Here is a 26,320-nt window from a genome sequence, read left to right on the forward strand (position 1 = left end):
TCAAAATAGTAAGGTTAGGCTTCAAGCTAAGGCTATACATTTTATTAATTATAATGATAAAAATCCAATTACAACATGCATGAGTTACTTCGAAATAATATAAGGAATATGGAAAGTTGACTTTATAAGTTTTAAAGTGTCAGTTTTCAAGTATAAATGAGTTGATAGCAATTGGAGTATGGGGATGGATGGCCTTAGCTTCACTTTGGTTCTTAACAAGATGAGTTATATGGATGAACCATTTATTATAGCTAGTCAAGCAAAACAAATATTTTATGTCACTAATCCAACCAACCAGAGATGGTCAATCGTATTGGAAGAAAAAAGAAACATGTATGAAAATCATGATGAAGACTCTATAGATATACTTGGAAGAACGTCTTTCTCATCAACATGTGTGTTTGAATGAGAGTCTAACACTTCTTTATAAAGACTTCACTCAAGGACACTTCCAAAAATCCGTTGTTAGACATTTCTCGCTATGATAATCGATTATCTCACTTAGGTAATCGATTATGCAATTAATGAAAGTACAGCGGCCAAAAAGTGCTAAAAAACTTCAAGGACTAGTCATGATAATCGATTATTATAAGTGATAATCGATTAACCATAATCGATTATCAGTTCCTGGTAATTGATTAGCCATAATCGATTATCAGTTTCTGATAATCGATTATTCTAGAAACCATTTTTAGTTTTTGGCTTTTAACAAACTTGCTCTGTGATAATCGATTTCCTCTTTAGTTAATAAATTATTGTAGAGAGTTTTTGAATCCAAAAAACAATTTAAAGCATAAAATACATGAAACAAAAACTATTTTAAGTCCTATACAAACTTCTACTTGTTACAAAAGCTTTTCACAAATAACAAGTTTTCATAATGACTTGTGAGTTTTTGAGATTTAAATTTGGACATTATCAAAACTTTATAGCTTCAACGTTTTGCTAATAAAAGTGACAATAATGGAACAGGGTCTTCAATAAAGAAGAAGGGTATGAATTGGTTATTCGAGAAAAAAAGAAGGGTATGGGAGAGAGTTTTCAAGAGAAAGAAGAAGAGACCAACGAATAACTTCTATGCTAGTTTTCAATCATAAAATTACTCTAATTTCAAAACCATCGGGCCTTCTCCGTCCCTGCCAGCATGGATTTTTTTTTTTAATTAAAATGGAATGTCACCTAGGAAGCCACGTCAAGTGTAAAAAAGTTGTAAAAAATTAATAGTCAATATATATTTTCCTTAAATATATTACTTTTGATACATTAAAGTATGATTAAATTTTATTTCAATTATTCCATTTTGTCAGTTTTATACTTGTAACAATTAAACAAAATATAGAGTCTGAAAAGAAATACAGAGGGGTAAAGATTTTATATTCACAAAGAACATAAAAGAATAAAAATGTTGAACCACATTGGACCATCGTAATTGTTGGCAGTTGTGTATATGAATTGCAATGAGTGCAATTACCGTTGAATATAACTAACCCATTCACCCCATTGTCCATTTCTTTCGCATATTGGTTCTAGATTTGGATGATTTTCTCATCTCCCACGTAACAACCACTAAAGCCATTGTTTTTGGTCTTCATTTTCATTTTCCTCATCTGGGTTTCCTTCTCAGCAAAGCATGCATTGTACTTAGCTAAGCTTTCCATTTGATCCAGACAGTGCTTCAAACATGTTATTTCAATTTCAGTGGTGTTGTTAACTAAAACTACATTTTTTTTGCCTTTTCTGTTGATAGAGATCTTTCTCTATTGAAGTGGAAGAGTTCAACATCTGATGACAATGAGGACAAAGCAAAGTTTTTTGTGGTTTGGATGGATTTTGCTTAGTGGGTCTTGTTTGGGATCGTTTGTGGTGGAGAAGAACAATTTGAAAATCACTTCCCCAAATTCATTGAAAGGTATATATGAATGTGCAATTGGGAATTTTGGGGTCCCCAAGTATGGAGGAACCATGATTGGCTCAGTGGTGTACCCCAAGACCAATCAGAATGGATGTAAACCCTTTGATTCCTCGTTGAGTTCCAAGCCCGGAACCTTCCCCAGCTTTGTTCTTATTGATCGAGGAGGTTAGCTACCCTTCACTCCTTTCAATGCTCTTCAGTCAATTATAACAGAGGAAAGAAGTATAAGACTCGGATGGGTTCATTAAGTACTTTAAAATGGCGTTACTCAAGCGCTTTTAGCATGCTTGTTCAAATAGAATTAGAGTTTCGTCACAGTGGATTTGCATCTAAGTTTTTGCTGTATTGTAAAATGTGTAGGTTTATTCAGTGTTGTTTTTTGTTTTCATAAATTGGCTTTTATTAAGATAATAACTGTCAGGATCATTGGTGTGAGTTTCTTTTACTCTTTGACATACAGTTCCATGTTGTTATACGTATGGAAAATTTGAATCTTCTGTGCATTGCAATGCATTTCTTTTCCTTTTATGCAATTTTGGCATCACTCGGACAGTTGGTGGTAACTTTCTCGATCGAATATGTATCTTGACATTAGTTTTCCGTTGCTATCACAGACATGGAAGGTATTTTCAATATAATGTAATGTTAACTTCTTGTGCAAGATTGTGGTACATATTGTATATGCTTCACATTATTGTGTATTGATTGGTACAAAATTGTTGATATCAATGGTTGATAATGATAAAATCTGTAGAACTTCTTTTTGCCACTTTTGTTAGAGTGCTACTTCACTTTAAAGGCGTGGAATGCACAGAAAGGTGGAGCAGCGGCCATTCTTGTTGCAGATGATAGGACAGAACCATTGATCACCATGGACACACCTGAAGAAGGAACTGGTTCCAGCAAAGACGATTATATTGAGAAGATCAACATTCCTTCTGCCCTTATCAGCAAATCACTAGGGGATAAAATCAAGAGTTTTCTCTCTAGTGGGGAAATGGTTAATGTGAATCTTGATTGGAGAGAGGCGCTTCCTCACCCTGATGAGAGAGTTGAGTATGAGTTTTGGACAAGTAGCAATGATGAGTGTGGACCAAAGTGTGAAAGTGAAATTAACTTTGTCAAGGGTTTTAAAGGGGCAGCTCAATTACTAGAGCAGAAAGGGTTTGCAAAGTTTACCCCTCACTATATAACTTGGTATTGTCCAGAAGCATTTATATTGAGCGAACAGTGCAAATCCCAGTGCATAAATAATGGAAGATACTGTGCACCAGATCCTGAGCTAGATTACAAAAGAGGGTATAGTGGTAAAGATGTTGTTATCCAAAACTTACGTCAAGTATGCTTCTTTAAAGTGGCAAATGAAAGTGGAAAGCCTTGGCAATGGTGGGACTATGTGACTGACTTTTCAATCCGCTGCCCAATGAGAGAGAATAAGTATACTGAAGAATGCTCAGACCAAGTTATTAAATCTCTTGGTATGTTGGATACACTTTGCAGTGGACTTGTGATTCTCTTTGCTGTTTGATTTTGAGTGTACGCCAGAACTTCTCCAATCTTGTAAAGCTCACATAGGGCTTTTTCTTTTTGCTCGCATGATAAGAGATTATTAGTTATACTGAGTATAAAAATTAGCACAGTCAACTCATCGACATACATTTGAGATGATTTTTAAAGGTAGTCACTGTTAAAGACAACAAACTTAGCATGATTTTATCAGAACTAGAACTAAAAATAAAGTCAATTTAAAGTATATATATAAATGAATGCAAACTTATAAATTAATTTTGTAAAATTGAATTAGACTTATCCATTTTTTAAAGTAGTATAACAGTCATTTTAATATATTATCAGTACCATCCGTTATAATTGTACGTAAACCTCATTTTAAAATCGGTTGCCAAAAATTTAAGTAAACTTCTCATTTGTCATCTCAAATATTCTGGGGGAATGTTTTGTTACATTATTCTAATTACGGATATGTTGCATGCTTGTTCACTCTTTCCTGGTATACTTTACAGGTATTGATTTGAAGAAAGTTAAAGATTGTGTTGGAGATCCTGATGCAAATGTCGACAACCCTGTTCTCAACAATGAACAGGATTCACAGGTTTTTATTATAAGGGAATATAGCATTCTTCTGGGATTTTTCGGTTCTCTAATTTGGCCCTTCTGTTGGTTAATGAATTTTTGTTTCAGATTGGTAACGGCGATCGTGGAGATGTTACTATACTACCTACTCTTATTATAAACAACAGACAATATAGAGGTTTGATAACCTTTCTGAATATCTTCGTGGCTGTTTAACCCTGTTCTGCTGTGTAATTTTAATTTTCAACCACTTTTAGGTAAGCTATCAAAAGCAGCAGTACTCAAGGCAATATGCTCAGGCTTCCAAGAAACTACTGAGCCATCAATTTGCTTAACTCCAGGTCCCTTTTTGCATTTCTTCTTTACTCCTCGTACCCCTCCCAAACATCCTAGGAGAAGAGCCAATAAATTAAATCTTATCAAATCTTTCAGCTGGCAATGTGTAATATATGTTGTCGTTTTGGATAGAAGAATTGATATTACGTACCTTTGCTTATCCTTTTCAGACATGGAAACTAATGAGTGTTTGCAGAACAATGGTGGTTGTTGGCAGGACGCTGCTGCTAACATTACTGCGTGCAGGGTATTTGGTTAACTCAATGTTGTGCCATATTTCTGTGAATGTTCATATTAGTGTACTTCAATACATGTGGAGTAAGGCTTGGTTTTTTCACTTTCAAAATTGTAGGACACTTTCAGAGGAAGAGTATGCGAATGCCCAGTTATACAAAATGTGCAGTTTGTTGGTGATGGATATACCCATTGTGAAGGTAAATTACTTTCTTTATTTAGATCAATTGCTTCATGTGATAATCTCCACGCTATAAATTCAAAATATAAATTCACCTTCACACATTTTTATTTCAAAGCAGCTACAGGGGCCTTGAGGTGTGCAATCAACAACGGAGGTTGTTGGAAAGAAACCAGAGGTAGCACGACTTTCTCTGCTTGTATTGTAAGTGATCCTCTTCATCCTCTTTTCAATTTTCTTGCTTGTATGTTTTTTTTCTTTTAATGTTGATATATGCTTTCTTAAATGATTATGCAGGATGACCACACCAAAGGTTGCAAGTGTCCACCTGGATTCCAGGGAGATGGAGTCAACTCCTGTAAAGGTACTATGACATTCAAATTTTTTTTGAACTGTTCTAATCTAAATAGTTATAAATCTTCTTACAACATCCTGCATTAAAACTTACAACCTAATGAAAAGAGCACTGGATGTTTTTGTTTTCATGATAAAAATATATTTACCTTTATTTTTCTTAATACATTATTAGATATTAGGAGAATTAACAGGAGGTTAGTGTAGGAAGATATAACATTACCCCTCTAGTACCTATCCTTTGAATGGCACACACATCAATCATGAACTAATCTTGGTGAAATAGTTATGCTATGCCATTAGCTATTCTGCAAATCTGACATTTGTTTCTTAAAATTTCTTGTTTTGATTATGTTGTAGATCTGGATGAATGCAAGGAAAAATTGGCCTGCCAATGCCCAGAATGTCAATGCAAAAATACTTGGGGAAGTTATGAATGCTCATGTACTGATGGTTTGTTCTACACGCGAGAAAATGATATGTGCATTGGTGCGTTTTTACTTTTAACATTTTTCTGAATTTGTTTGTATGCCATTTTTTATGCCTGACTAACTGGATCAGCAGATTTTGTTCGCTCGTTAAAATTTGATAGATGATTCTTCATGGAAAACATGACTTTGCACTGGTTGCCACATTGGCATTTTATTTTTATTTATGCTGTATGTAGTTTCTGAATTTTATTCTGGGCTTTCTAATTATCTATGTTGATCATCTTTGCATGGTTGTTGAGACTAAAATAATAATTTACTCATTTTCACATTTGCTATATCTTACAAATATGCAGGAAAATATGCTGCTTCGGTGACCGGTGGGGGCATCGTTTGGATGGTTATTCTGATATTGGCTGTTGCTGGTGCCGGGGGGTATGCATTTTACAAGTACAGAATCCGGGTATAATTCTAACTCCTTTGATTGTCCTTTAAACAGTATGACTTTGACAAATATTCCTTAAGGCAGATCTAGATAAAAAGCTATTATGTTAATTTGAATTATTTCAGTATTTATAGTCTTCAAAACATAAAAAAATCCATTTTCCCAGTGTTGAGGCAAGATTTGTGAAAGACTCCTCTGATTAGAGTCAGGAAGGAAGAGAGTTTCCTTCGCACACCTAGTTTCAGAAAATACAGTTACACTACAATGCTCAATATGTACGAGGTCAAAACACCATCGTAAATACCAAAACAATTCAACATAATAGTTGAAAATAAAGACTGAACACTCCCAAGATGATGCAGCACTCAGTAAGTGGTACATAAGAATATTTCTGAGAAGGATGTACAATGTAAGAGGAACAAGATGCAGGTCACCTAAGACAAGGCTATAAGTCAAGGCGGTATCAACATTAAGTGTTTGAACAAGTACTAAAAAGAAGAAAAACTGTCTTAAAATAAACTATCTGAAGTTTAATAAAAGAATTAATGAAGTCACACACCACCTTTAGTCCTTTTGTACTATTTTCTCTTAAATTTCGATGTTGCAAGTAAGTAATACTGATTGTGGTACAAATCTAGTTAGGATTGCAGTCAATATAGTAATGCAACAATAATATTGTTTTTTTTAATTAAAAAATACAATACCTATAGCTCTAAGAAAATATAACTACATTTTGTTAAATCATCTTTTCATTTTATTAATACTTTCTCATTCCATTTAGTCAGCATATTATGTTGGTCCTGATTTGCTGGTTCAAATGACAATCAGTTTCTTCTGTCTTTCCTTTTATGATGTTTTAGTTATAATACAAGCGCACAATTTAAGCATTGACATCCTAAACTCGTTTAACTTACAAGAGGAAACATTTTTCTGCAGAGATACATGGACTCTGAGATAAGGGCAATTATGGCCCAATATATGCCCTTGGATAATCAACCGGAGACTTCTATTCATACTCAAGGAGATGTCTAGAAAGTATGGGAATCCCATCTCTATGCAAAGATGAATTTGATATCTTGGACATTCTCTACAGTTGGTTAGTTATTAACACAAACAAACTGCTTAACCCGAGGCTCCTAGCATCAGACTTAGTTAGTATCATCCTTACCCTTCAAATCTCATTTTCTTTCTGTTTCTTTTCCTTGTTTTTTCTCTTTTTCTTCCCTCGAAGTGGATGGTTTGTTTTTCTGAGGAAGCATTAATATGGAGTAGAGTCATGTCCTTTACTAATTTAGGCAACTAGAAATTGGCACCATATTTCTTTTCAACTGGGGATGTTAGATATGGCATGGAAAGAGACATTATTTGGTAGAAATGATCAATTTTGCTATCTTCTATTATTTTTTATTCCAGTTTGTAAATTTTATGAATAATATCTGTAGTTTGATGCTGCCAATGACCTACTAAATTAACTGCAAAGCTCTCAAGAGACAGGTGTCCTGATAGCTCAAATATCCAGGGGAATCATTCTTTTTGTATCTTTTAACCCTAGCTTAAGTTTGCTACCGCATTGGCACAGCATTTGGGATTATAAGAAAGAATATGTAATCCAGAAAGAATATGCAATTCAGAGCTTATTACAAAACTGGGTATCATCGTAAAACTATATCTTCAAAATTGTTGCCATAATTTTAAGATTGAATATGTACTAAGTAACTAATTTTATGATAAAGTTGGAATCACACAACAGATAATGTTAAAGGAACAAAAGAGTATACTGCAATTAATGGAAATATTCTACAACTGTAACAACTTACGATTTCAAAGCACCAGAATATGATATACAACAGCAAGACTAAACTGCACAAGAATAGAAGATTTACCACAAGGCACAAACTGACAATTTATGATAGGCTGAATCTACCAAAAAACAAGAGGAACTGATACCGTGGACGATAAACAAACAAGGTAGGTGAAAACCTTGCAATGTCTGGCTATTCTTTGTTCAAAACCATCAAGAATTGTGCTCGTAACTTTGGAGCCTCTCAACAACATGACTCATGCTGGGTCTCACATCTTTCTCTTCCTCTACACATTCCAAAGCCACCGTAGCTAATATCTCAATTTCATTCCTATCATACTTTGATCCCAAAGCAGGGTCAACTATTTGATCCACCCAAGATGATCCCACTTCTGACCCTTTCTTCCTTTTCTCCCTCACCCATGTCACTAACCTCCCATGATTATGTGATTCAGCGTCCAATTCTGAGAGTTGGATACCTGCTGTTGGGCTCCTTCCAGTTATCATCTCCAAGACAACAACGCCATAGCTGTAGACATCCACCTTGGAAGTGATTGGCAAGTTGAAAAGCCACTCCGGTGCCATGTAGCCTCTTGTTCCTCTTATTCTCGAGAAGGTTGAATTGTCGAGGTTGTTCCGGTTAAGTAGCTTAGACAACCCAAAATCAGCTACCTTAGGTTGGTAATCAGAGTCGAGAAGTATATTTTGGGGCTTGATATCACAATGCAAAATCCACTCCAAGCATTCTTCATGCAAGTAAGCAAGACCCCTTGCAGTTCCCAAAGCAATGTTATACCTCTTGGTCCAATCAAGAACATTTAAACTCGATGAAAGGTTCTCAGCTAAAGAACCATTCTCCATGTACTCATAAACCAACAACCTATATTTTCCCTCCGCACAAAACCCTAACATGCCAATTAAGTTCATGTGGTTAAGTCTTCCAATGATACTTACTTCAGCCAGGAACTCACTTTCTCCTTGGCTTGCTACTTCATGTAGTCTTTTTATCGCCACAACCCGATCATCAGACAAGACACCTTTATACACTGTACCTCCACCACCCCTTCCAATCTCTTCACCGAAACCTTTGGAAGCTTGTTTCAATTCAGAGTAACTGAATTTCCTAAACCCTGTTTCCGCAGCAAGAACATAGGCTTGTTTGTCAGCATTATTCCTAAACAGAAAACACCACACCAGAAAGAAGCACAGAACCTCAAGTCCTCCCAAGGCACACGCAAACCACAGCATGAACCTCACCGATCCATTTTCTTTTTCTTCCACATACGGTCTTTCTAGTTCTTTCACTCTTCCGCTATTTCCCCCGCAAACCAATACATTACTGATGGGGTTCTCATAGTCCTGAGACAAAGGCAGCCTCAGGAAGAATGATCCCGAGAAACTTACTGAATGATGCCCATTCAGCAACTGTGTCTTCAGGTAGCACTGACTACCGAAACCACCTTGGTCCGAAAAACTGAACTGAAACCCTTTGCATTCGCACAACTTCAAGCACTGATTCACACATTGTTCGTAAGTGTGATTCTGATAGAAGCCGTAATCATATCCATAAAAATCAAATTCAGATAAGCCCACGAAACGAGACTCTTGCTTAGTGGTGTTGCACCAAGGATCAAAATTCGGTCTGCAACCTAGAGTCCAGTCTTGACTATCAATCCATCTGTGACCTGATAGCATAAATTTCTCAATGAACACTACAGGAGGAGACAACCATATGTATAAACAATTATAAGGGGGGAACACATGAAGTAAAATGAATTAAATAAACTTATCTTGTAACTTCAAATAAACTTTTATAGCAAAATTTGATTTAGAATATGCATGGGAAAAGCTTAATTTATTTTAACATTACTTTATTTTCACATAAGAACTAACTGATGAGTTTACCTACGCAGAAGAAAGTCAAATAAAAACCATCTTATGTACAAGAAAAAAACCAGTTTTTAGGAAAAGTTAAAGGAAAGAACCTCTATAAAAAAAATGAAGTACTTGGCATAAGTTTGAATACTTTCTCCATAAGTACTTATCACAGAAGAAAATCAGAAAATCTTAACTGAACTTCTTTACTGAGCTAAAATAATCATACATACTGCAATTTTGACGAAAGTTCTTTTCTTTTAACTTCTTCAAAAACTGAGACAGCAAAGTCGACTTTTAGTTCATGGAGAAACTCAGTGCGTTTTAACTTCTTATTTACCACTTTTAATAAGAACTTTATCCAAAAAGTTTCCTCTACCACTTTCCTGAAATACCTGGAAGGCAGGAACACTTTCTGCCAGTTGTTGGGTTATTTGTGCAGTAACTGTTGGGTCCACAAATGCCATGGATAAAACAAGGTTGTGGGCGAAACAGCCCTGATACCACCCACTTCTTTTGTCCATCTACCATGCTGTAGACCCTCACATTACCGTCATGATCGAGGGTCAATCTCCGCTGAAGCACCGTCCCGTAATCGATCGTTCTGTAAGTGTAGTTGTCGGAAGAAAGCACGCCACCCAACTCATCAAGCACAGCAATCCTGCTATCGTTGAAAGTGGATCTGCCGTTGCCATTACCGAAGTTGTTGCTCTGAAGCCAAGCGTAGGGCCAGAAAACGCTAGAAACTCGAGGGCCCTGGTACATGAGCCGCAGAACATTCTCGAAGTCGAAGAAGAGCCTGTAGAAACCGGACGAGTGGTTGCTCCGGCTTCTCGAGGAAACGAGGTTGGTGCTCCCTCTCAGAGGCTGGTTTGGAAGAAGTGTGTCGGTCGGGAAATCGAAGCTCTGCCACAAAACAGGGCTGTCGGAGGAATCTTCGAGGAGTACGAGGTTGCCGGTGTCGTACAAATTTAAGCGGACTTGTCTGGATGAGGTGGCGGTGCCGGTGGACCACACTTGCAACTGACCGGCGTCGGTGAGTACGAGGTTACCGGTTTTGAGAAGGGAGAGCGTGGAGCGTTTTCCGTTAACCGGTTGGTCCCGGTTGGCGATCCAAACAAGGGTGTCTGGTGAGTGGGTGTACCATACTGCGAAGCAGAAAGCGTTTTGTCCGACGGCGTAAAAGCCTGCCGTGAATGTTGCTTTGGGTGATGACACTATGACTTCTTCTTTGAAGTTCTCTACGGAGAGGGAGACGGAAGATGAAGCATGAAAGCTATGGAAGAAGATGAGAGGAACGAGAAGAGCCAAACACAGTGTTGAAGCTGCCATTGATGAATTTTCTCATGCTATGCTATGCCTTGCTGTTTTATGTCTTCCTGGTGGGGTTCTAGCGGTTGAATAATAAATAAAAACAGAGAAAGAATCAAATCGAAAATGACAACATATGCAAGTTGCTTGGGCTATGAATTATGCCTCAACGTGAAGCTGATCCATGAAAGATAATGTCGTCTTGTCTTCGATATATTCATTCTATCTGTGCGTATATATAAAAGCTTAATGCAAAATAAATAAATTAAGGAAATTTATATTTATTTTTTTGGATAATCTTTCTTTGAAATTTACTTTGTATGTTAAAATAAACTGGTGTAATAGTTTAGAAATATTGAAAAGAAAAATAATACATTCACACATATAAAATTTTTATATTTATTTGATCCAAATCTTTTTTATTTTATATTTGTTAAAATAATATAATTTTTTTCATATTTTTAATGATTATTTTGTTTTTATATTATATGTTAAATAAATATAAAAATGTGTCCACAATTGCTTCACTCTGCACAAACTTAATAATAAAACTAGGAATTAGTCAATAGGTGTGGAAAAGAAGTTTTGAATGTCTGACTAACTACACCTACCCATCCCGAAAAGGTGGTTGTTCTTAAGATATTCTGGTTCCTTGCAAAACACCGCCATTGTCCTCTTCCATAGTTGTATCTCCCTTTTTCACTATAGAGAGGCAAAAAAGAAAATAGAATTGGTTCTAGAAAAAAATATTAAATATGTATTAGTGTATGGTAACCGCGTAACCGACCGTTTGAGGAGAGTGTCTTTCGCACCGACTGATAATTCAGTGATCGCGAGTCAGGTAACATGGATGTTATTAATGGCTAGTTAATATATTTAATGACCATATTAAGGACAAATATATGGCATTTATGGGTGATTGGCAGATTATATTGCACAAATATATTGTATTAATGAATGATTAATATAATTAATGGGCTGGACAATTATGAGGCCGATAAATACAATATTAATGTTCAAGTAAGATGATTTTAATCCAAATTACTATCAGAATATAGAAAGGGCAGTTTTTTCTGACTTGAGCGTCCGAGTATTTTCTGCAGGACCACCCCTGGCTGGGAGGACAACTTAAACACTGGACGAACGGACTGGCATAGTAAAGGGCACATCTGAAGGCAGAAGAGGCTAGGAGACGGACAACCTCGGACCCCAATTAAACCGAAACAATTAGTTTATAAAATTTTACATAAAATTTAAGTTTATTTTTTACTTTAATTCTAACAAATTTAATATTCGAACTTTAAAAACAATAGTAATATAAGGTTTAATCATTCCCAAAATTTCAATTTGGTTCCTTAATTTTATTTTTCGTCTTAATTGGATTTTTATTTTTATAAAATTATTTTAATTAGATCCTGTCGATAAATTAAACTAACGGTGTTAGACAAATGTTAACTTGATATGTTGATGTTGGTGTTTTAAATCATGTGACTCACTTATTTTGTGAGTTTCGTGGATTTAAGTTGTTTTGAAATAAAATAATTAGAAAAACTTCGCACGATTTATAATTTTGAATCCCTAATAGCTTCAATTCATAATAAAAAGGGATTGTAGATGTTTTTCGTTGTACTTGTTCCAAGGTGTTTGTTGTTATTCAATTCCTAATAAAATGGCATTTGATATTGGTTGTTAGGTTGTTTGTTTGCTAAGAAAGTGTTGATCTTCGTTGATGTAGTTATTCGATGTTCTTGGTGGTTTTTGGTTGATTAGTTGTTCATTCTTTTTCAGTGTTATGGTTAAAGTAATATAGATTTGAAGATGAACCATTCATGTTCGTCTTTCACATATAATGGATGGCGGAAGCAAAACCCTAATCTCATTCACTCTCACCAAGGTCATCAATCAGTAGTTCCAGAAACCAGGTTCATGAATCCTTGTTCTCTACTTCAACCACGACATATGTAATAGACAAAAACATTTGTTCATTAGCATATCGTCCAACAGCCGTGAACAACTCTCTACCATACTTCCCTTTCAAGAAAACTCTAATCCAATTACTGGCCTGCATGACACAAATCTGTCTTTGCATGCCTTCATACATGCGTAAAATCTCTTGAAAATTACTTTACTTTCATTATCCTCAACCTTTACTTTCACTGTTGATCCTGGATTTCTTGCCAACAACTCATGGGCATAATCATATATCCTTTTAAAATGTTTTGTTTTTCAACAAAATATGTCCCAACTTCCCATTTAAAATCAACCATACTTTTTGGCATAGAAAATGTTCCAAACTTTCCATAACCCTCTATATCATTAAGTTCTTCATCACTATCTGATCCACTAACTAATTCTTCAAATTGTCAATCATCATCTCACAAACTTCTCTCTTTCCCCCAACTTACATTATCATCAAAGTTGTTGTCTGACGTCTCACTCAAACATGGTCCATTAAATTCATGTGACAAACTTTAGGCTTCTACTTTGGGCTTTATCATCAGGAACATATTCCAGCATGTGTATCACTTGGGGTTTATTTAGAAACAATGTGTACCATGAATACATGAACCTAACCATTTAGCGTAGCTAAGTTAACCATATGCATGACCCAGTGTCATCACACAAAGACTTCAACCTGTCTTCGAATATTGAACCTCCTCCTATAGAGTACCACAAATCTTTAAATCTAACATATCTCAAACATTTGACTACACTTACAACCACAAAGTAACTCCAAATATCTCGGTCAAAGGATAACGTAGAAGTCTCTCCTTCATACTTCAGCATCCCATCATTAACGAACTTCCCTCCATGGTGAAAAATAACCTCAATATCATCATCCATTACGCACAACAGTACATACATACACACACAAATATATATATATATATATGTACATATATATATATATATATATATATATATATGTATATGTATATATATATATATATATATATACATATATATACATATATGTATATACCATGTCCCCACAAAAATACATGTATCAAAACCATAACCATAACATACTTAAACAGACGTAAAACAACTTTAAAACATGGGGACCACCATATCACAATTAACAACGCAACACATTTCAATCATGGGAGACCACCACCCAACATTCAACTTCCAAAAACAAACACACTACAAAATATTCGATAAAAAAGCACAATATTTATTGACCTTTGTTGCGATTTAGCTTCAATGACCACATGATTCGACCTTGCAATTCCAACAAAAGAAGGTCTCACAGTTGACGACAATTACGAAATCCCTAAAGTCACTCAATTTGAAATTCAATGAATCCTAATTTCCCAAAATGAATCCTTAATTTCTGAAATTGATTTCTATTTTTTTGTGAATGAACCCTAAACTCTCAATTTCTTTTTCCAATCCCTAATTCGAAGAAACTATTCAATTTAACTCACTTTTATCAATTTTTTTAATTTAAAAAAGATACAGGTCAGAATCACCTAGACTAATAAAAAACTCCAAATCATTTAAAACACCAACATCAGCATGTGACATCAATGTTTGTCTAAGGCCGTTGACCCATTTTAACTGTGAAAGTCTAACTGGAATAATTTTGAAAAAAAAAACTCAATTGAAACAATTAAGAGATCTATTTAAGATTTTCAATAAGGATATTGGAAATTATTAAATCACCCAAAATAAAAACCTCAAAAATAATTAAATTATCATAGACAAAAATTCTCGAAAATGATTAAACCTAATATATACCCATTTAATAAAACTGTTTCAAAAAATTTCACAATCAAAAATGATATTTTAGATTGAGAAGATTGTATTTATTATTATTTTTAAGTTTGAAAACATATATATATATATATATATATATATATATATAAAGTTTTAACATATAATTTAATTTTAGAGACAATAAACATATTTAAAAAAAACTCATGTATTTTTATATAAATTAATTTTGTTTTGAAATACATTTTATGCATTTTAAAAAATCGATTTTAAAAATCTTATTCTATAAATTCCTCTCTAGACATCATATTTCAAAAATTTTTAAAAACTTGTTTTAGAAAATTTCCCATACAAATCATTCAAACATCACTTTTACAAATAAATAAAATGATCGTTTTGATAATTTGGGGTGAGCGAAGAGATTATGGTAATGAAGAAAAAAAATAATAAAAGAATGGGTGCTATTCTTTGAAACTTGTTCACGAGAAAATTCTCTTCACCACTCCGTTGGATATCAGAGCGTCTTTTTCCCTAAAATTGAATTTCTATTTATAAAATAATGTTATAAGCTATTATTCTGGTAATTATAACTTTTATTCTTTCACATAAGATAAGTTATTACTTTTTTTTATTAATTTATAAATAATAGAAAATAAGTTAATATATGTTATGTTATGTCTTTTACCAATTTGTAAATTTAAGATATCTCTCTTAGTTAATTACTGAGGTTCTCTTTCTAACATATTTTTTAAGATTAAAAAAATTGGTAAACTTAAAATACAAATTAGTAAACAATATTCTAATAATTTGAAGAAAAAATATTTATAGAAACTTCACAAGTTGTTTTTTTTTAGAATAGGTCATGGTGTCCTCGTCTTAGTCTTCTTATTATATTATATTAGTTGTGTTTCCTTTTCATAATTATATTATATTACATTGTTATTATTGTCATTATTCTAATACTAGTGAAAACATTTTATAAGAACAAAAATTAATAAATTTATAATTATACAAATAAATATAAATAATTTTTACAATTTAATTATAGATAACTTATATTTATTTTGCAGACGATTTTTATTTATTTAATTTAAAATTGTTAAATTTAAGAAAAATGACTAAATTAAAAAAAAGTCACTTGAAAAGTAAAATTAGAAAAAAAAAAATATAGACTTGAAGGGTAAAATTGAAAAAATAATGTGAATATCAAAAAGAAGAATCATCCTTGAATAATAGTATAGATTTATCACATCAAAATTATTCAACATTTATGCAAAGAATTTTAGACAAAAATAATTCTTGATTTTTGTTGAATTGTATATGAATGGTAGTTGTTGAAAAAGTGGTTGATGGTGTTCCATAATTATAGAGAAGAAAATTTCTAAAAAGTGGATTGACTAACATATTATTGATGTTGGGAGATATTTTTCAAAGAAGAAACATGTTGATATTATAATGTGTGTAACTTAGATCTTTGTATTTGTTCTAATTAATGTAATAGGCTAGTGAAGGTCAAATTGTCTTGAGATTTAATCCCGTGCATGAAATTCAATGGTTGCAAAACATATGAGAGGTGCAAGAGAATAAACATAAATTCAAATTAGGACATGTGTACTTAAAAAATATTGTATTTAATATTTAAAAAACAGAAGAAAATAACTTAAAAGTTAAACAAAAATAAAATATATAAAAATTTGCAATTTGAATGATTTTTCATCAATAATAATAAAATGTAAAAAATATTTGTGGAGATGAAAACATGCACCTCATTTAGACTGGATGGGAAGGAAGGATAAAGATAAAACTATAAGTGTGATATATTACAAATGTTTAATGAAAAATATAAAAAGATAATGAAATGAAAGAAAATGACTTTTATTGTATGATGTGGAACAAATATCAATAGGTAGAAGACATAGATCAATGCCTACATGTTATTGAAAGAAACACTCAATCTACTTTTATTCACTAATTACTTATATTACCTCATACCACTAAAAAGTTTACAATAACACTTTCTTTCACCTTTTTCCGGCGCAATTCTTTTTTAATTTTACGTCATAAATTTATAGATATCTTAAATGGTCTTTAATTAAAATTACATCTGGCTTTTTTTAATAAATCTATATTATATAATCTGAAAATATTTCAAAATATACATTTCGTAATATAATTCTAAATTTAGAAATATTTTTTAAATATGCATTCCAGAATGTATCTAAAATATCTTTGAATATATGATGATGTCATTGGCAAACTTGACATGACATATATAGAAGAAGTTGGCTTGGTTTCTTATGTCATTGGTAAGGATCATAATCTCTCTTGTGTATTATTTATTCCATTAAAAAAACATTACGTGTTATCACATAGTCTTTTCATAATAAGAAGATAATTGTAAGAGAAGTTGTGACTTTTTGTTTTTAGGTTTCGGATAATGCAATTCAGATAGAAATCAGATGTAGATTTTAGACTGTACTTTTTAATTTGAAAATATTTTTTAGAATGTATTCTAGAATATATTTAAGAAATTCTTTTAAATTGAGGGTTTTCTTTAAGCAACATTATTACAAATACATCTTGGTTATCTTAATGTATAGAAATAATACTTTTGGAATTTTTTTATGCAACATTATCAAATATATTGCACTCATTCAAAATATAAGATGAACTTATATCATTTTGCATGTGTTTAGACTCAATTAATTAATCAAGATACATGCAACTTGAACTAAACATTTTATCAAACATATTCAAGTATTGGAAACAATGGCATGACAACTTCAAATGAATATGTTATACATATGACTGAAGCAGAATTAGACACATTTAAAGACTTAACATCACATAAACCATTCAAGATACATGCAACTGGAGCTAAATATTTTATCAAATACACTCAAGCATTAGAAATAAAGGCATGACAACTTCAAATGAACATGTTAGACATGTGACTCAAGCAAAGGTAGGCACGTTTAAATACTCAACATTTCATAAACAAAGACACAAACATAAACTCAAACAAGTAGCTATCATGCAAATCAACTTCAGATAAGATTACTCTATGGTTAAGCACATGAATACATATGTCATCCACAACATTTAGTCACATTTAAAAAGCAATAACACAACAACTCAAATTAGTTGATGAAAATAAGTTGCATTCACATTGACATTTGTAACTATTTTGTTTATAACTTTTTCCACGGATCTTTAAATGAGCTGATTTTTTTTGCGTTGGATTCTAAACTCAAATATCTTTAATTTGAATACAAGAACATATTTTTTGAACCTTCGAGCTAAATACAGTTTAATTTTGAAAATCGTAGGCATTTACAAGGATTGGCTACCAGCAAGTGCGCCTAATGGTATGAATGGCGCCCAACACAGAGCGAAAGTCAACAACTTGATTTTTGTGAAAATTGCACCAACTTAGCAAAAGAAGGGTTGATTTGGACCAATTTTAGATAGGTACACAAGAAAATATTAAGCATAAGCAAAAAAACACCTTAAATCAAAGCTCTGATTACCAAACAATGTGAGTTCATCTTACATATTTAAGGAGTGCAAGTTGTTTTCGATAATGTTTGATTAAGAAAGTCTAATTAAGATTCTCACTAAATATTAAGATAATTAAGTTATCTAAAGGTAAAGGTTCACTTCAAAAGATTCTAGAAGGAAAAAAGACGAGATGGATTCAAATATTGAAAATGGAAAAACAACATATAAAAATAAAACAAAATGATGGAATAAAAGATGAAAAGATAAAAAAGAACAGGGGAAGCAAGGTGGTCATGCCACTTAGGGTACTAAGCCAACCAAGTGTTAGAATCGTACAACTAAATATTTATTGGACACAAACCAAAAGAAATGATGAATTGGTTTAATGTTAAAAATAAAAACTTTAAATTTTTTTAAAAAATAGAGGCAATCAAAGAATTAAAATAAAGAATACGAGGATAAGAAAAAATTACACAATAATTACTAGTTAAGATCAAAAGATCTCATGTCTAGTTATTAATCAACTTAACTAGAATTACTATTCAAACACTATCAAATTGAATATTACAAACACTAATGTAACTAATAGTTTAAAATATGAAAAAAAAAATCACAAGAGATGAAGAAAACACATTTCTTGTAGCTATAAGAAATAAACACCAGTTATGAATACCACACCTCTTGAAAGAAAATACCTTTCTTGAAACCAAAAGAAATAACTCCCTTTAAATTATAAAAAGAAATATCACACCTATGTTGAATCACACAGCATATGAATAAGCTTACACAACCTAAAAATACTATTAAAAAATCCACTTACATAGTTAGTTATTACAAATACTTACTTTAAAATAAATAATTCATTTTAATCCTTGTCTATTCAACTTTAAATATGTTTAGTCTGTATGAAGTATCAAAATATTCTCTTAACTTTGAAAGTTTACACAGGTTTTGTTTACTTTTTTTTTATAATAAATATATTAAAAGAAGAGAATAACATTATAATATACTTTTCTGTTCCTGATGTGAATAGATAACTGAAGATTGCATGTTAAGTCGTGTTTTCTGCCTTAGCAATCAATGTATTCAGAAGGTTGACATTGAGCTACTCAATCACTTATTTAGTCTTCTTTGCAATTCCCTCAACTTTTCCATCTTCAATATTTTTCCAAAGTGATTACATTTTAAAGTGATAAAAGAATGGTCAAAAGTGGTTTACTTGTAAATAATTCTTGTTTAAGTATAAATTAATATATTTTTGGTAAAAAAAAGTTTTTAAATTAGAAGGGAGTTTCTCTAGTCTACTACAATTTTTATATGCATAATGAAAAATAAATATTTTAAATTTCTAATTGTCGCAACTATTATTCTTTTTTATTTTAATCATTTGGTCTATGGTTAATATTTGTTGTATAATCACAAAGGTGAGAGTCTTAGTAGGTTGGTTATGCTTAATGCAACTCCAAAAAAGTTTGTAAAAAGTTTTAAAACATGCATGAGATGAAATATTTATAGATGATATAACAAGATATTGATAACGATGGCATAAATTTTCGTAGAATTTATTAGGATAGGTTTTAGAAGAAATTTTAGAATGGTCTTGTATTTCAGTTATTTATGCCAATAGTCATCACTACAGTAATCTACAGTGATTGTTTTATGAAAAAGGTTGGAAAGTGAAGAAGTGTTGATTTAAAATTTTGCTTGTTGAAATTATATATTTTGACCAAAGCATAGTTCCATATGTTTTTGAACTTTCATCCTTACTTTCATGCACCTCAACTGTTCACATCATATGCGTTTACTTCTCATTTCTCTTTTCTATAAGTAAACCATCAAACTCATATTTTAATCAACACTTTCTTCTCCAAATCTTTCAACATTATCTTCCAACACATATTCAATCAGTCTTCAAGAAAACCACTGCACTTAATAGTCTTTTTCATTGGTTTCTTGCCTTCCAAAAATCAACCAACTTTGTTTATCATTAACATCTTTGACTCTTCATTTTCATGAGTAACAGATGATGAAAGTACTCAGAAAAACAGGAGGAGATGAAAATGTTGGCTTCTTTGACTCTTTCGTTTTAAATAATGACACCAACTTCATCATTAGCACACAGTACCATGCAAAATGGCACCTTCAACACTGTCTTTCGCTCTTCTCCTTTCTCTCATATTCTTCCATAATTTCCATGCTTCGTCTTCTTTATCTCTTTCCGTCGAGAACTTCAAAGAAGATGTCATAGTGTCATCACCTCAAAAAACATTCACAGCGGGCTTTTACGCCGTCGGACAAAACGCTTTCTGCTTCGCAATATGGTACACGCGCTCCCCGGACACCGTCGTTTGGATGGCCAACCGGGACCGTCCAGTAAACGGAAAACGCTCCACGCTATCCCTTCTCACGACCGGTAACCTCGAACTCACCGACGCTGGCCAGTTCCAAGTGTGGTCCACCAACACCGCCGCCGAATCCAACCGAGTCCAGTTGCGTTTGTACGACAACGGGAACCTCGTACTCCTCGAAAGCCAGAACAGTTCCTCCGAGGTTGTGATATGGCAGAGCTTTGATTTCCCAACCGACACGCTTCTTCCTGGTCAACCTCTGACTAAGAGTGGCAGCTTGGTTTCCTCGAGAAGCGGGAGTAACTACTCCTCCGGTTTCTACAGGCTCTTCTTCGACTCTGAGAATGTTCTTCGCATCATGTACCAGGGTCCTCAAGTTTCCAGCGTTTATTGGCCGGACCCTTGGCTTCAGAACAACAACTTCGGGAACGGTGGCGCCGGAAATGGCAGATCCACTTACAACGATAGCAGGGTCGCTGTGCTTGATGATTTGGGGCACCTGGTTTCTTCCGATAACTTCACTTTCAGAAGCATTGATTACGGCACGGTGCTGCAACGGAGGTTGACCCTCGATCACGACGGTAGTGCGAGGCTGTACAGCAAGAAGGATGGGGAAGAGAAGTGGACAATGGCGGGGGAATTTCGCTCACATCCGTGCTACGCTCATGGGATTTGTGGGGCTAACAGTTATTGCAGATACGACCCTCCCAGTGGTAGAAAGTGTTCGTGCCTCCCAGGTATGAGAAGGAAACATGTGAAACTTTTCCAAAACAAGATTTCAGTTTTCGAAAATGACATATTATGTTCTTTTTTCATGAGTGTTTGATGAAATGAATTGTGTGAATAGGTCATTCTTGGGTTGATAGCAAAGACTGGTCTCAAGGTTGTGAACCAACTTTCGAGCATTTGTGCAGCGGCAACAACAGAACCGAGAACGAGTCTCGCTTCTTGCGCATACCTGATGTTGATTTCTACGGATACGACTATGGCTACTTTGGAAATTACACCTATCAACAGTGTGAGAATCTCTGCGCGGAGAAGTGCGAATGCAGAGGGTTTCAACACAGCTTTTCCGTGGAAAATGCTTTTTTTCAGTGCTACCCAAAGACGCATTTGCGTAATGGGAATAGTCAACCGGGTTTCACGGGATCATTCTTCCTGAAGCTTCCTTCATCGTCTCGTGATGAGTTCGAGAACAACATCCAAAATAATGGCTTGGTTTGTGGGGGAGATGATGAGGAGGCAGAGATGCTTAACAGATTGTATGTCCAAGGGGGAGAAAATGGATCGGTGAAGTTCATGCTGTGGTTTGCAAGCGCCTTGGGAGGAGTTGAACTGGTGTGCATCTTTCTGGTGTGGTGTTTCTTGTTTAGGAATAATAAGACGTTACCATCAGGTGCTGAGGGACAAGGGTATGTTCTTGCAGCAGCTGCGGGGTTCAGAAGATTCAGTTACTCTGAGCTGAAACAAGCCACCAAAGGTTTCAGTGAAGAGATAGGAAGGGGTGCTGGAGGTACTGTGTATAAGGGTGTCTTGGAAGATAATCAAGTCGTGGCAATAAAGCGTCTGCATGAAGTAGCAAACCAGGGAGAAAGCGAGTTTCTGGCTGAGGTAAGCATCATTGGAAGGCTTAACCACATGAACTTGATATGCATGTTGGGGTATTGTGCAGAGGGAAAGCATAGGTTGTTGGTTTATGAGTACATGGAGAATGGTTCTTTGGCTCAGAACCTTTCATCAGGTTCAAATGTACTTGGCTGGAGCAAAAGGTATAACATTGCTCTGGGAACAGCAAGGGGTCTGGCCTACTTGCATGAAGAATGCTTGGAGTGGATTTTGCATTGTGACATCAAGCCCCAAAATATACTTCTTGACTCTGATTATAAACCAAAAGTAGGAGATTTTGGCTTGTCTAAGCTACTTAACAGGAACAACCTCAACAATTCAAGCTTCTCAAGGATAAGAGGAACAAGAGGTTACATGGCACCTGAATGGGTTTTCAACTTGCCAATCACTTCCAAGGTGGATGTCTACAGCTATGGCATTGTTGTATTGGAGATGATCACTGGAAGGAGCCCAACAACAGGTGTCCAAATCACAGAGTTAGAAGCAGAGTCACCTCATCATGAGAGGTTGGTGACATGGGTGAGGGAGAAAAGGATGAAAGGATCAGAAAATGGATCATCTTGGGTGGATCAAATCGTTGACCCTGCTTTGGGATCAAACTATTACATGAATGAAGTGGAGATATTGGCAACAGTGGCTTTGGAATGTGTGGAGGAAGAGAAAAATGCCAGGCCCAGCATGAGTCGAGTAGCAGAGAAGCTTCAGAGTCATATGCACACGATTGTTGATGTTTTCAACAAAGAATAGCCATGCATCTCTCCTATGACACCAAAATCACCTCCAGTTCTTGTTCTTGATAATAGTAAAGTTAACATTTTTAGTTCAGTTAGGGAGTGTGATCATCTTTGTTTTGATTTGTTTGTTACCGTGTTGTTCTCTTGTTAAATTAGTGTGTAAACCAGTTTGATTTTTTCCCCTCTTCCAAAAGGCAAGGAATAAGATTAGTGACTCTTTCTTTTCTGGTTGTGAAAAAGAAGAAACCTTTTCATGACACTTCAAACCCATTGCACTAAGCTTTGAATGAGATGAAAATGAACCAAAGTGTTTGTGTGAGAGTGGAAGTACCAACAAAACCAGAGCACAACATTCTTACAAACCTTGTCAAACTAAATTAAATTGACTATTTTTTTACATTAATATACATATATTGTTATATGAGAAACAAATATAAAACAATCAAATATAATTTTATTCCATGTAAAACAAAAGGAATGCCACATTATATTTGTATAACTTCTATGTTTTATCCTTCTAAAATTGAAATTTTTTTATCTTATATTTCCAATATTAAAATATGTGTTCTAATAAGTCTTAATTAGTGGTTGTGCTATAATGTTAGCATGTAACACTCCTAATAAATATTAAAATTCATAAAATATACTTAACTTATTTATCTTGCATCCTATTAATCCATTTCCAAATAATAAATCTTTAGTTTGATTCAAAAGTTGCTTTTGACATGAAACCATGTAAAGTAGCTAAACTCCTTAAAGAAAGAGAGTTGAGAGAGAGTATTTGGCATTGGCAATGTTGGAAACAAAGCACACATTTCCATCTTCACACAAGGAAGCCAACATGTCCCATTTTTGCTCCAACAAATCTGATTCATCTTCTCGTTTAGCAAGAAGTTTCAAAAACTCTGCATGGAGCATGAGTTCTCTAATGACTGCATTGCCAGAATCTCCCTCCACCATCTGCAGCAACGCCTCAACCGCATTTCATCCAAACACACACCATGCCACTGAGTTCTCCACTCCAAGACACCACGTTCGTACCATTGCCAACCCTTCAAGAAACTCCTTCTTTGCCTCATCTTCCAATGAATCTTTCTACCAAAATAATCACTTTCTGCATTACCCTTTTCTTGCTGCATTCCTTTTGATTCTTTCTGGCTATTTCTTTTCTGGGTTCTTGAAAATGTTTCCCCTTTTTTCATGCCACTGATATAAAGTTTCTTGATTCACCATCATGCATGTTGTTGAATGGTTTGCTTTATGTCATCGTTGAACGAAATTGTTGGTTTTTTTTTTTGGGATCACAGAGCCATGGCATGGCCTGCAACATTGACAATGACGACAACAACAACAGCAAGCTCTCCACTTGCCTTTCAGATATTGATGAATGGTTGGAACATGCCAATAGGTTCTGCAGATCCTCTAACCATCATACAGGTTTGTCATGTGATCTCATGTCTACCTGGTTCCTGCTTTCTAATGTGTGTTTAGATTCATGTTACATGATTTTGTATTTAGTTGAAATATCTTATTGTAGATCAATATTTATAGAGAAAGAATTGGTTTTTAGATAAATTCCACTGAGTTTGACTGCTAACTTGTTTGTGGAATAAAAACTATAAGGAGATAAATCACATTAAAATCAATTTTTCAAAATCCAACAAGCAAAAAGCTTAAGTAAACACACTAAATGCTATTATTCATGATACCTACTGTAATGTTTTGATCAGAATCTATTGATTCGGGGCAAAATGGAAGCCAAGAAGAAGAAGAATATTCGAGGCTCCCAGCACTGTGCAACAGCTACCCTGTGGCTCCAGAACATCATGAACTGCACAACATAACATTACCCTGCGTTAGAGAAGAGAGTCCTGTTTTCAAAGGCCAGACCTGCCTTACCTGCACTCACAGAACAGCGAAATGTGGAGGCTATGAACGAAAAAGACTGATGGGACCATATGATGAGTTTTTCGATGACGTCAGGAGGAGGAAACAGGAAGCAGAAAGAGATGCTCGTAAGGCCAAGCATGTTGAACTTATGCTCAAGTGAGTGAGAACTATGCAGAAATTTCTCAAACCTGTTACTTTTTGTTGGTGTGATTGTCATTGAGACAGTAAAAAGGCAAGCTCTGAAGATAAATCTGTTTGTAGGATGAGAAGAAAGGAACACGCCATAAATGATTGGGAGTTGCAGCAAACAAGAAAAGCTATGGACAAGATGGACAAAATTCAGGCATGTAAGCTTGTTCCATCTATGTTACATTTAAATATGTAGATTGTGCATAGTTTATAACCTTGGTAGGGTAGAAGAACAAACAAACTGTGCAAGATCAAACTGCTTGTTTTACATTGAATTGTGTACATCAACCCTCAAATGCTCTCAGGGATTAAACAGAACTCTACTAGTTATGTGGTAAAGTAGCAAGATGAGGATCATAGGAAATAAGAACCCATGTTTAACAGCATCTTCTCATGTTTTTCATTAATCTTTTTTCTCCTGTGATTACAGAGTGATCTGGAGAGGAAACAATTTAAGGCCTCACTGAGGACTCAAAAAAAAATATGCCTAGTGAGGGAAAAGGCAGAGAAGCAAAAGCTAAACTTGAGAAGATCAACAATGAAAAGATTTCAACACATGCAAACATCTGAGACTCACTCCCCTTCAGAACTTTCTTGGGGTTCTTAAATCCATTCAGCACTACTGCAGTTTGTCTCTTCCAACTAGAGCTCTGCTCCTCATTGATTGTAGAACGGTTGGTTATATATGCAAAAGGTGAAGTTAAAATGAGTGACCAAATTAGGCAACTTTTATGTGTGCAAATTCCTTTGCCAAAAAAGCTTAAGATGCCACACTCATGGCATGCCTAAGTTCCAAACTGTCTCCAGTAACATATTTGAGAAGGGTTGGAGGATGAGGGAGATAGTTTTACAGCTTCTTCACCTTTTTGTAATAGAAAATGTTTCTTCTCCAGTTAACGAATTGCTTCAATCACTTCCTGTGAGGTTCACTTCATTTTAACTTTTCTCTTTGTTCTTCAAATTAATGTTCACCTTTTATTTATGTTTCTTTACAACTTATCCGAAGCACATCTAAAATATTATATAAAAAATAGTTTTTTATAAGAATTCTCACTAATTTTCAACCATATTAACAATTCCACACTTTCAATTTTCTAAAAATACAACTAAATATGTTAAATTTGGATACTTTTTCCACTTCTTACAGTGGCCTTCTAGTTTCATGTATTTATACAAGAGTGTGTAATTATGCTGTTTGCCCTCACTGATCGAGGGTCTTGAATCTATTTAACGTATAGAACTTTTTTTCTACTAAATTTTCTCATAGAATTTTTTATGAAAAATGTTTATGCAGAGAAGTTAAAGGGTCAGATCTTGCGCAATTAGACAGGCATAAACTTTTGC

At 34.2% G+C, this 26,320-nt stretch overlaps 4 protein-coding genes across 4 annotated transcripts; 3 read left to right on the forward strand and 1 right to left on the reverse strand.

Annotated features, from left to right (window-relative positions):
• The first annotated feature begins 1,458 nt into the window (after positions 1 to 1,458).
• Positions 1,459 to 7,601, forward strand: LOC124824620 (vacuolar-sorting receptor 1-like). The gene is made up of 12 exons (XM_047297070.2): positions 1,459 to 2,077; positions 2,692 to 3,390; positions 3,934 to 4,022; positions 4,112 to 4,181; positions 4,261 to 4,344; positions 4,510 to 4,586; positions 4,692 to 4,773; positions 4,876 to 4,958; positions 5,052 to 5,118; positions 5,469 to 5,597; positions 5,893 to 5,999; positions 6,918 to 7,601. Exons 1-12 carry the CDS (start codon positions 1,786 to 1,788, stop codon positions 7,011 to 7,013), a joined length of 1,875 nt encoding a protein of 624 aa, XP_047153026.2. The 5' UTR covers positions 1,459 to 1,785; the 3' UTR covers positions 7,014 to 7,601.
• Positions 7,602 to 7,737: 136 nt separating this feature from the next.
• On the reverse strand, positions 7,738 to 11,174 carry LOC124824619 (putative receptor protein kinase ZmPK1). The gene is made up of 2 exons (XM_047297068.2): positions 10,053 to 11,174; positions 7,738 to 9,467 (listed from the first exon to the last, which is right to left on the reverse strand). Exons 1-2 carry the CDS (start codon positions 10,987 to 10,989, stop codon positions 7,996 to 7,998), a joined length of 2,409 nt encoding a protein of 802 aa, XP_047153024.1. The 5' UTR covers positions 10,990 to 11,174; the 3' UTR covers positions 7,738 to 7,995.
• Positions 11,175 to 20,292: 9,118 nt separating this feature from the next.
• Positions 20,293 to 23,133, forward strand: LOC124824618 (putative receptor protein kinase ZmPK1). The gene is made up of 2 exons (XM_047297067.2): positions 20,293 to 21,274; positions 21,385 to 23,133. The coding sequence occupies exons 1-2, from the start codon at positions 20,323 to 20,325 to the stop codon at positions 22,908 to 22,910; spliced, it is 2,478 nt and encodes an 825-aa protein (XP_047153023.1). The 5' UTR covers positions 20,293 to 20,322; the 3' UTR covers positions 22,911 to 23,133.
• Positions 23,134 to 23,738: 605 nt separating this feature from the next.
• LOC148195531 (uncharacterized) lies at positions 23,739 to 25,583 on the forward strand. The gene is made up of 5 exons (XM_088095236.1): positions 23,739 to 23,930; positions 24,205 to 24,334; positions 24,628 to 24,943; positions 25,049 to 25,130; positions 25,407 to 25,583. Exons 1-5 carry the CDS (start codon positions 23,739 to 23,741, stop codon positions 25,581 to 25,583), a joined length of 897 nt encoding a protein of 298 aa, XP_087951362.1.
• Positions 25,584 to 26,320: the final 737 nt, after the last annotated feature.

This window comes from Vigna umbellata, chromosome 7, assembly GCF_029865625.1.
Source record: "Vigna umbellata cultivar VRB3 chromosome 7, Vumbellata_1.0, whole genome shotgun sequence".
Classification (NCBI taxonomy): Eukaryota; Viridiplantae; Streptophyta; class Magnoliopsida; order Fabales; family Fabaceae; genus Vigna; species Vigna umbellata.

Bases quoted from the DNA above. Each gene is read 5' to 3' on its own strand.
- LOC148195531 (XM_088095236.1), top strand. From the start codon at position 23,739: ATGTCCCATTTTTGCTCCAACAAATCTGATTCATCTTCTCGTTTAGCA. The intron at 23,931-24,204 runs GTTCGTACCATT...TTGGGATCACAG, and splicing joins TCTCCACTCCAAGACACCAC to AGCCATGGCATGGCCTGCAA. The intron at 25,131-25,406 runs GCATGTAAGCTT...CTGTGATTACAG, and splicing joins ACAAGATGGACAAAATTCAG to AGTGATCTGGAGAGGAAACA.
- LOC124824619 (XM_047297068.2), bottom strand. From the start codon at position 10,989: ATGGCAGCTTCAACACTGTGTTTGGCTCTTCTCGTTCCTCTCATCTTC. The intron at 9,468-10,052 runs GTATTTCAGGAA...TTATGCTATCAG, and splicing joins AAAGTGTTCCTGCCTTCCAG to GTCACAGATGGATTGATAGT.
- LOC124824618 (XM_047297067.2), top strand. From the start codon at position 20,323: ATGGCACCTTCAACACTGTCTTTCGCTCTTCTCCTTTCTCTCATATTC. The intron at 21,275-21,384 runs GTATGAGAAGGA...TTGTGTGAATAG, and splicing joins AAAGTGTTCGTGCCTCCCAG to GTCATTCTTGGGTTGATAGC.
- LOC124824620 (XM_047297070.2), top strand. From the start codon at position 1,786: ATGACAATGAGGACAAAGCAAAGTTTTTTGTGGTTTGGATGGATTTTG. The intron at 2,078-2,691 runs GTTAGCTACCCT...CACTTTTGTTAG, and splicing joins TGTTCTTATTGATCGAGGAG to AGTGCTACTTCACTTTAAAG. The intron at 6,000-6,917 runs GTATAATTCTAA...ATTTTTCTGCAG, and splicing joins TTTACAAGTACAGAATCCGG to AGATACATGGACTCTGAGAT.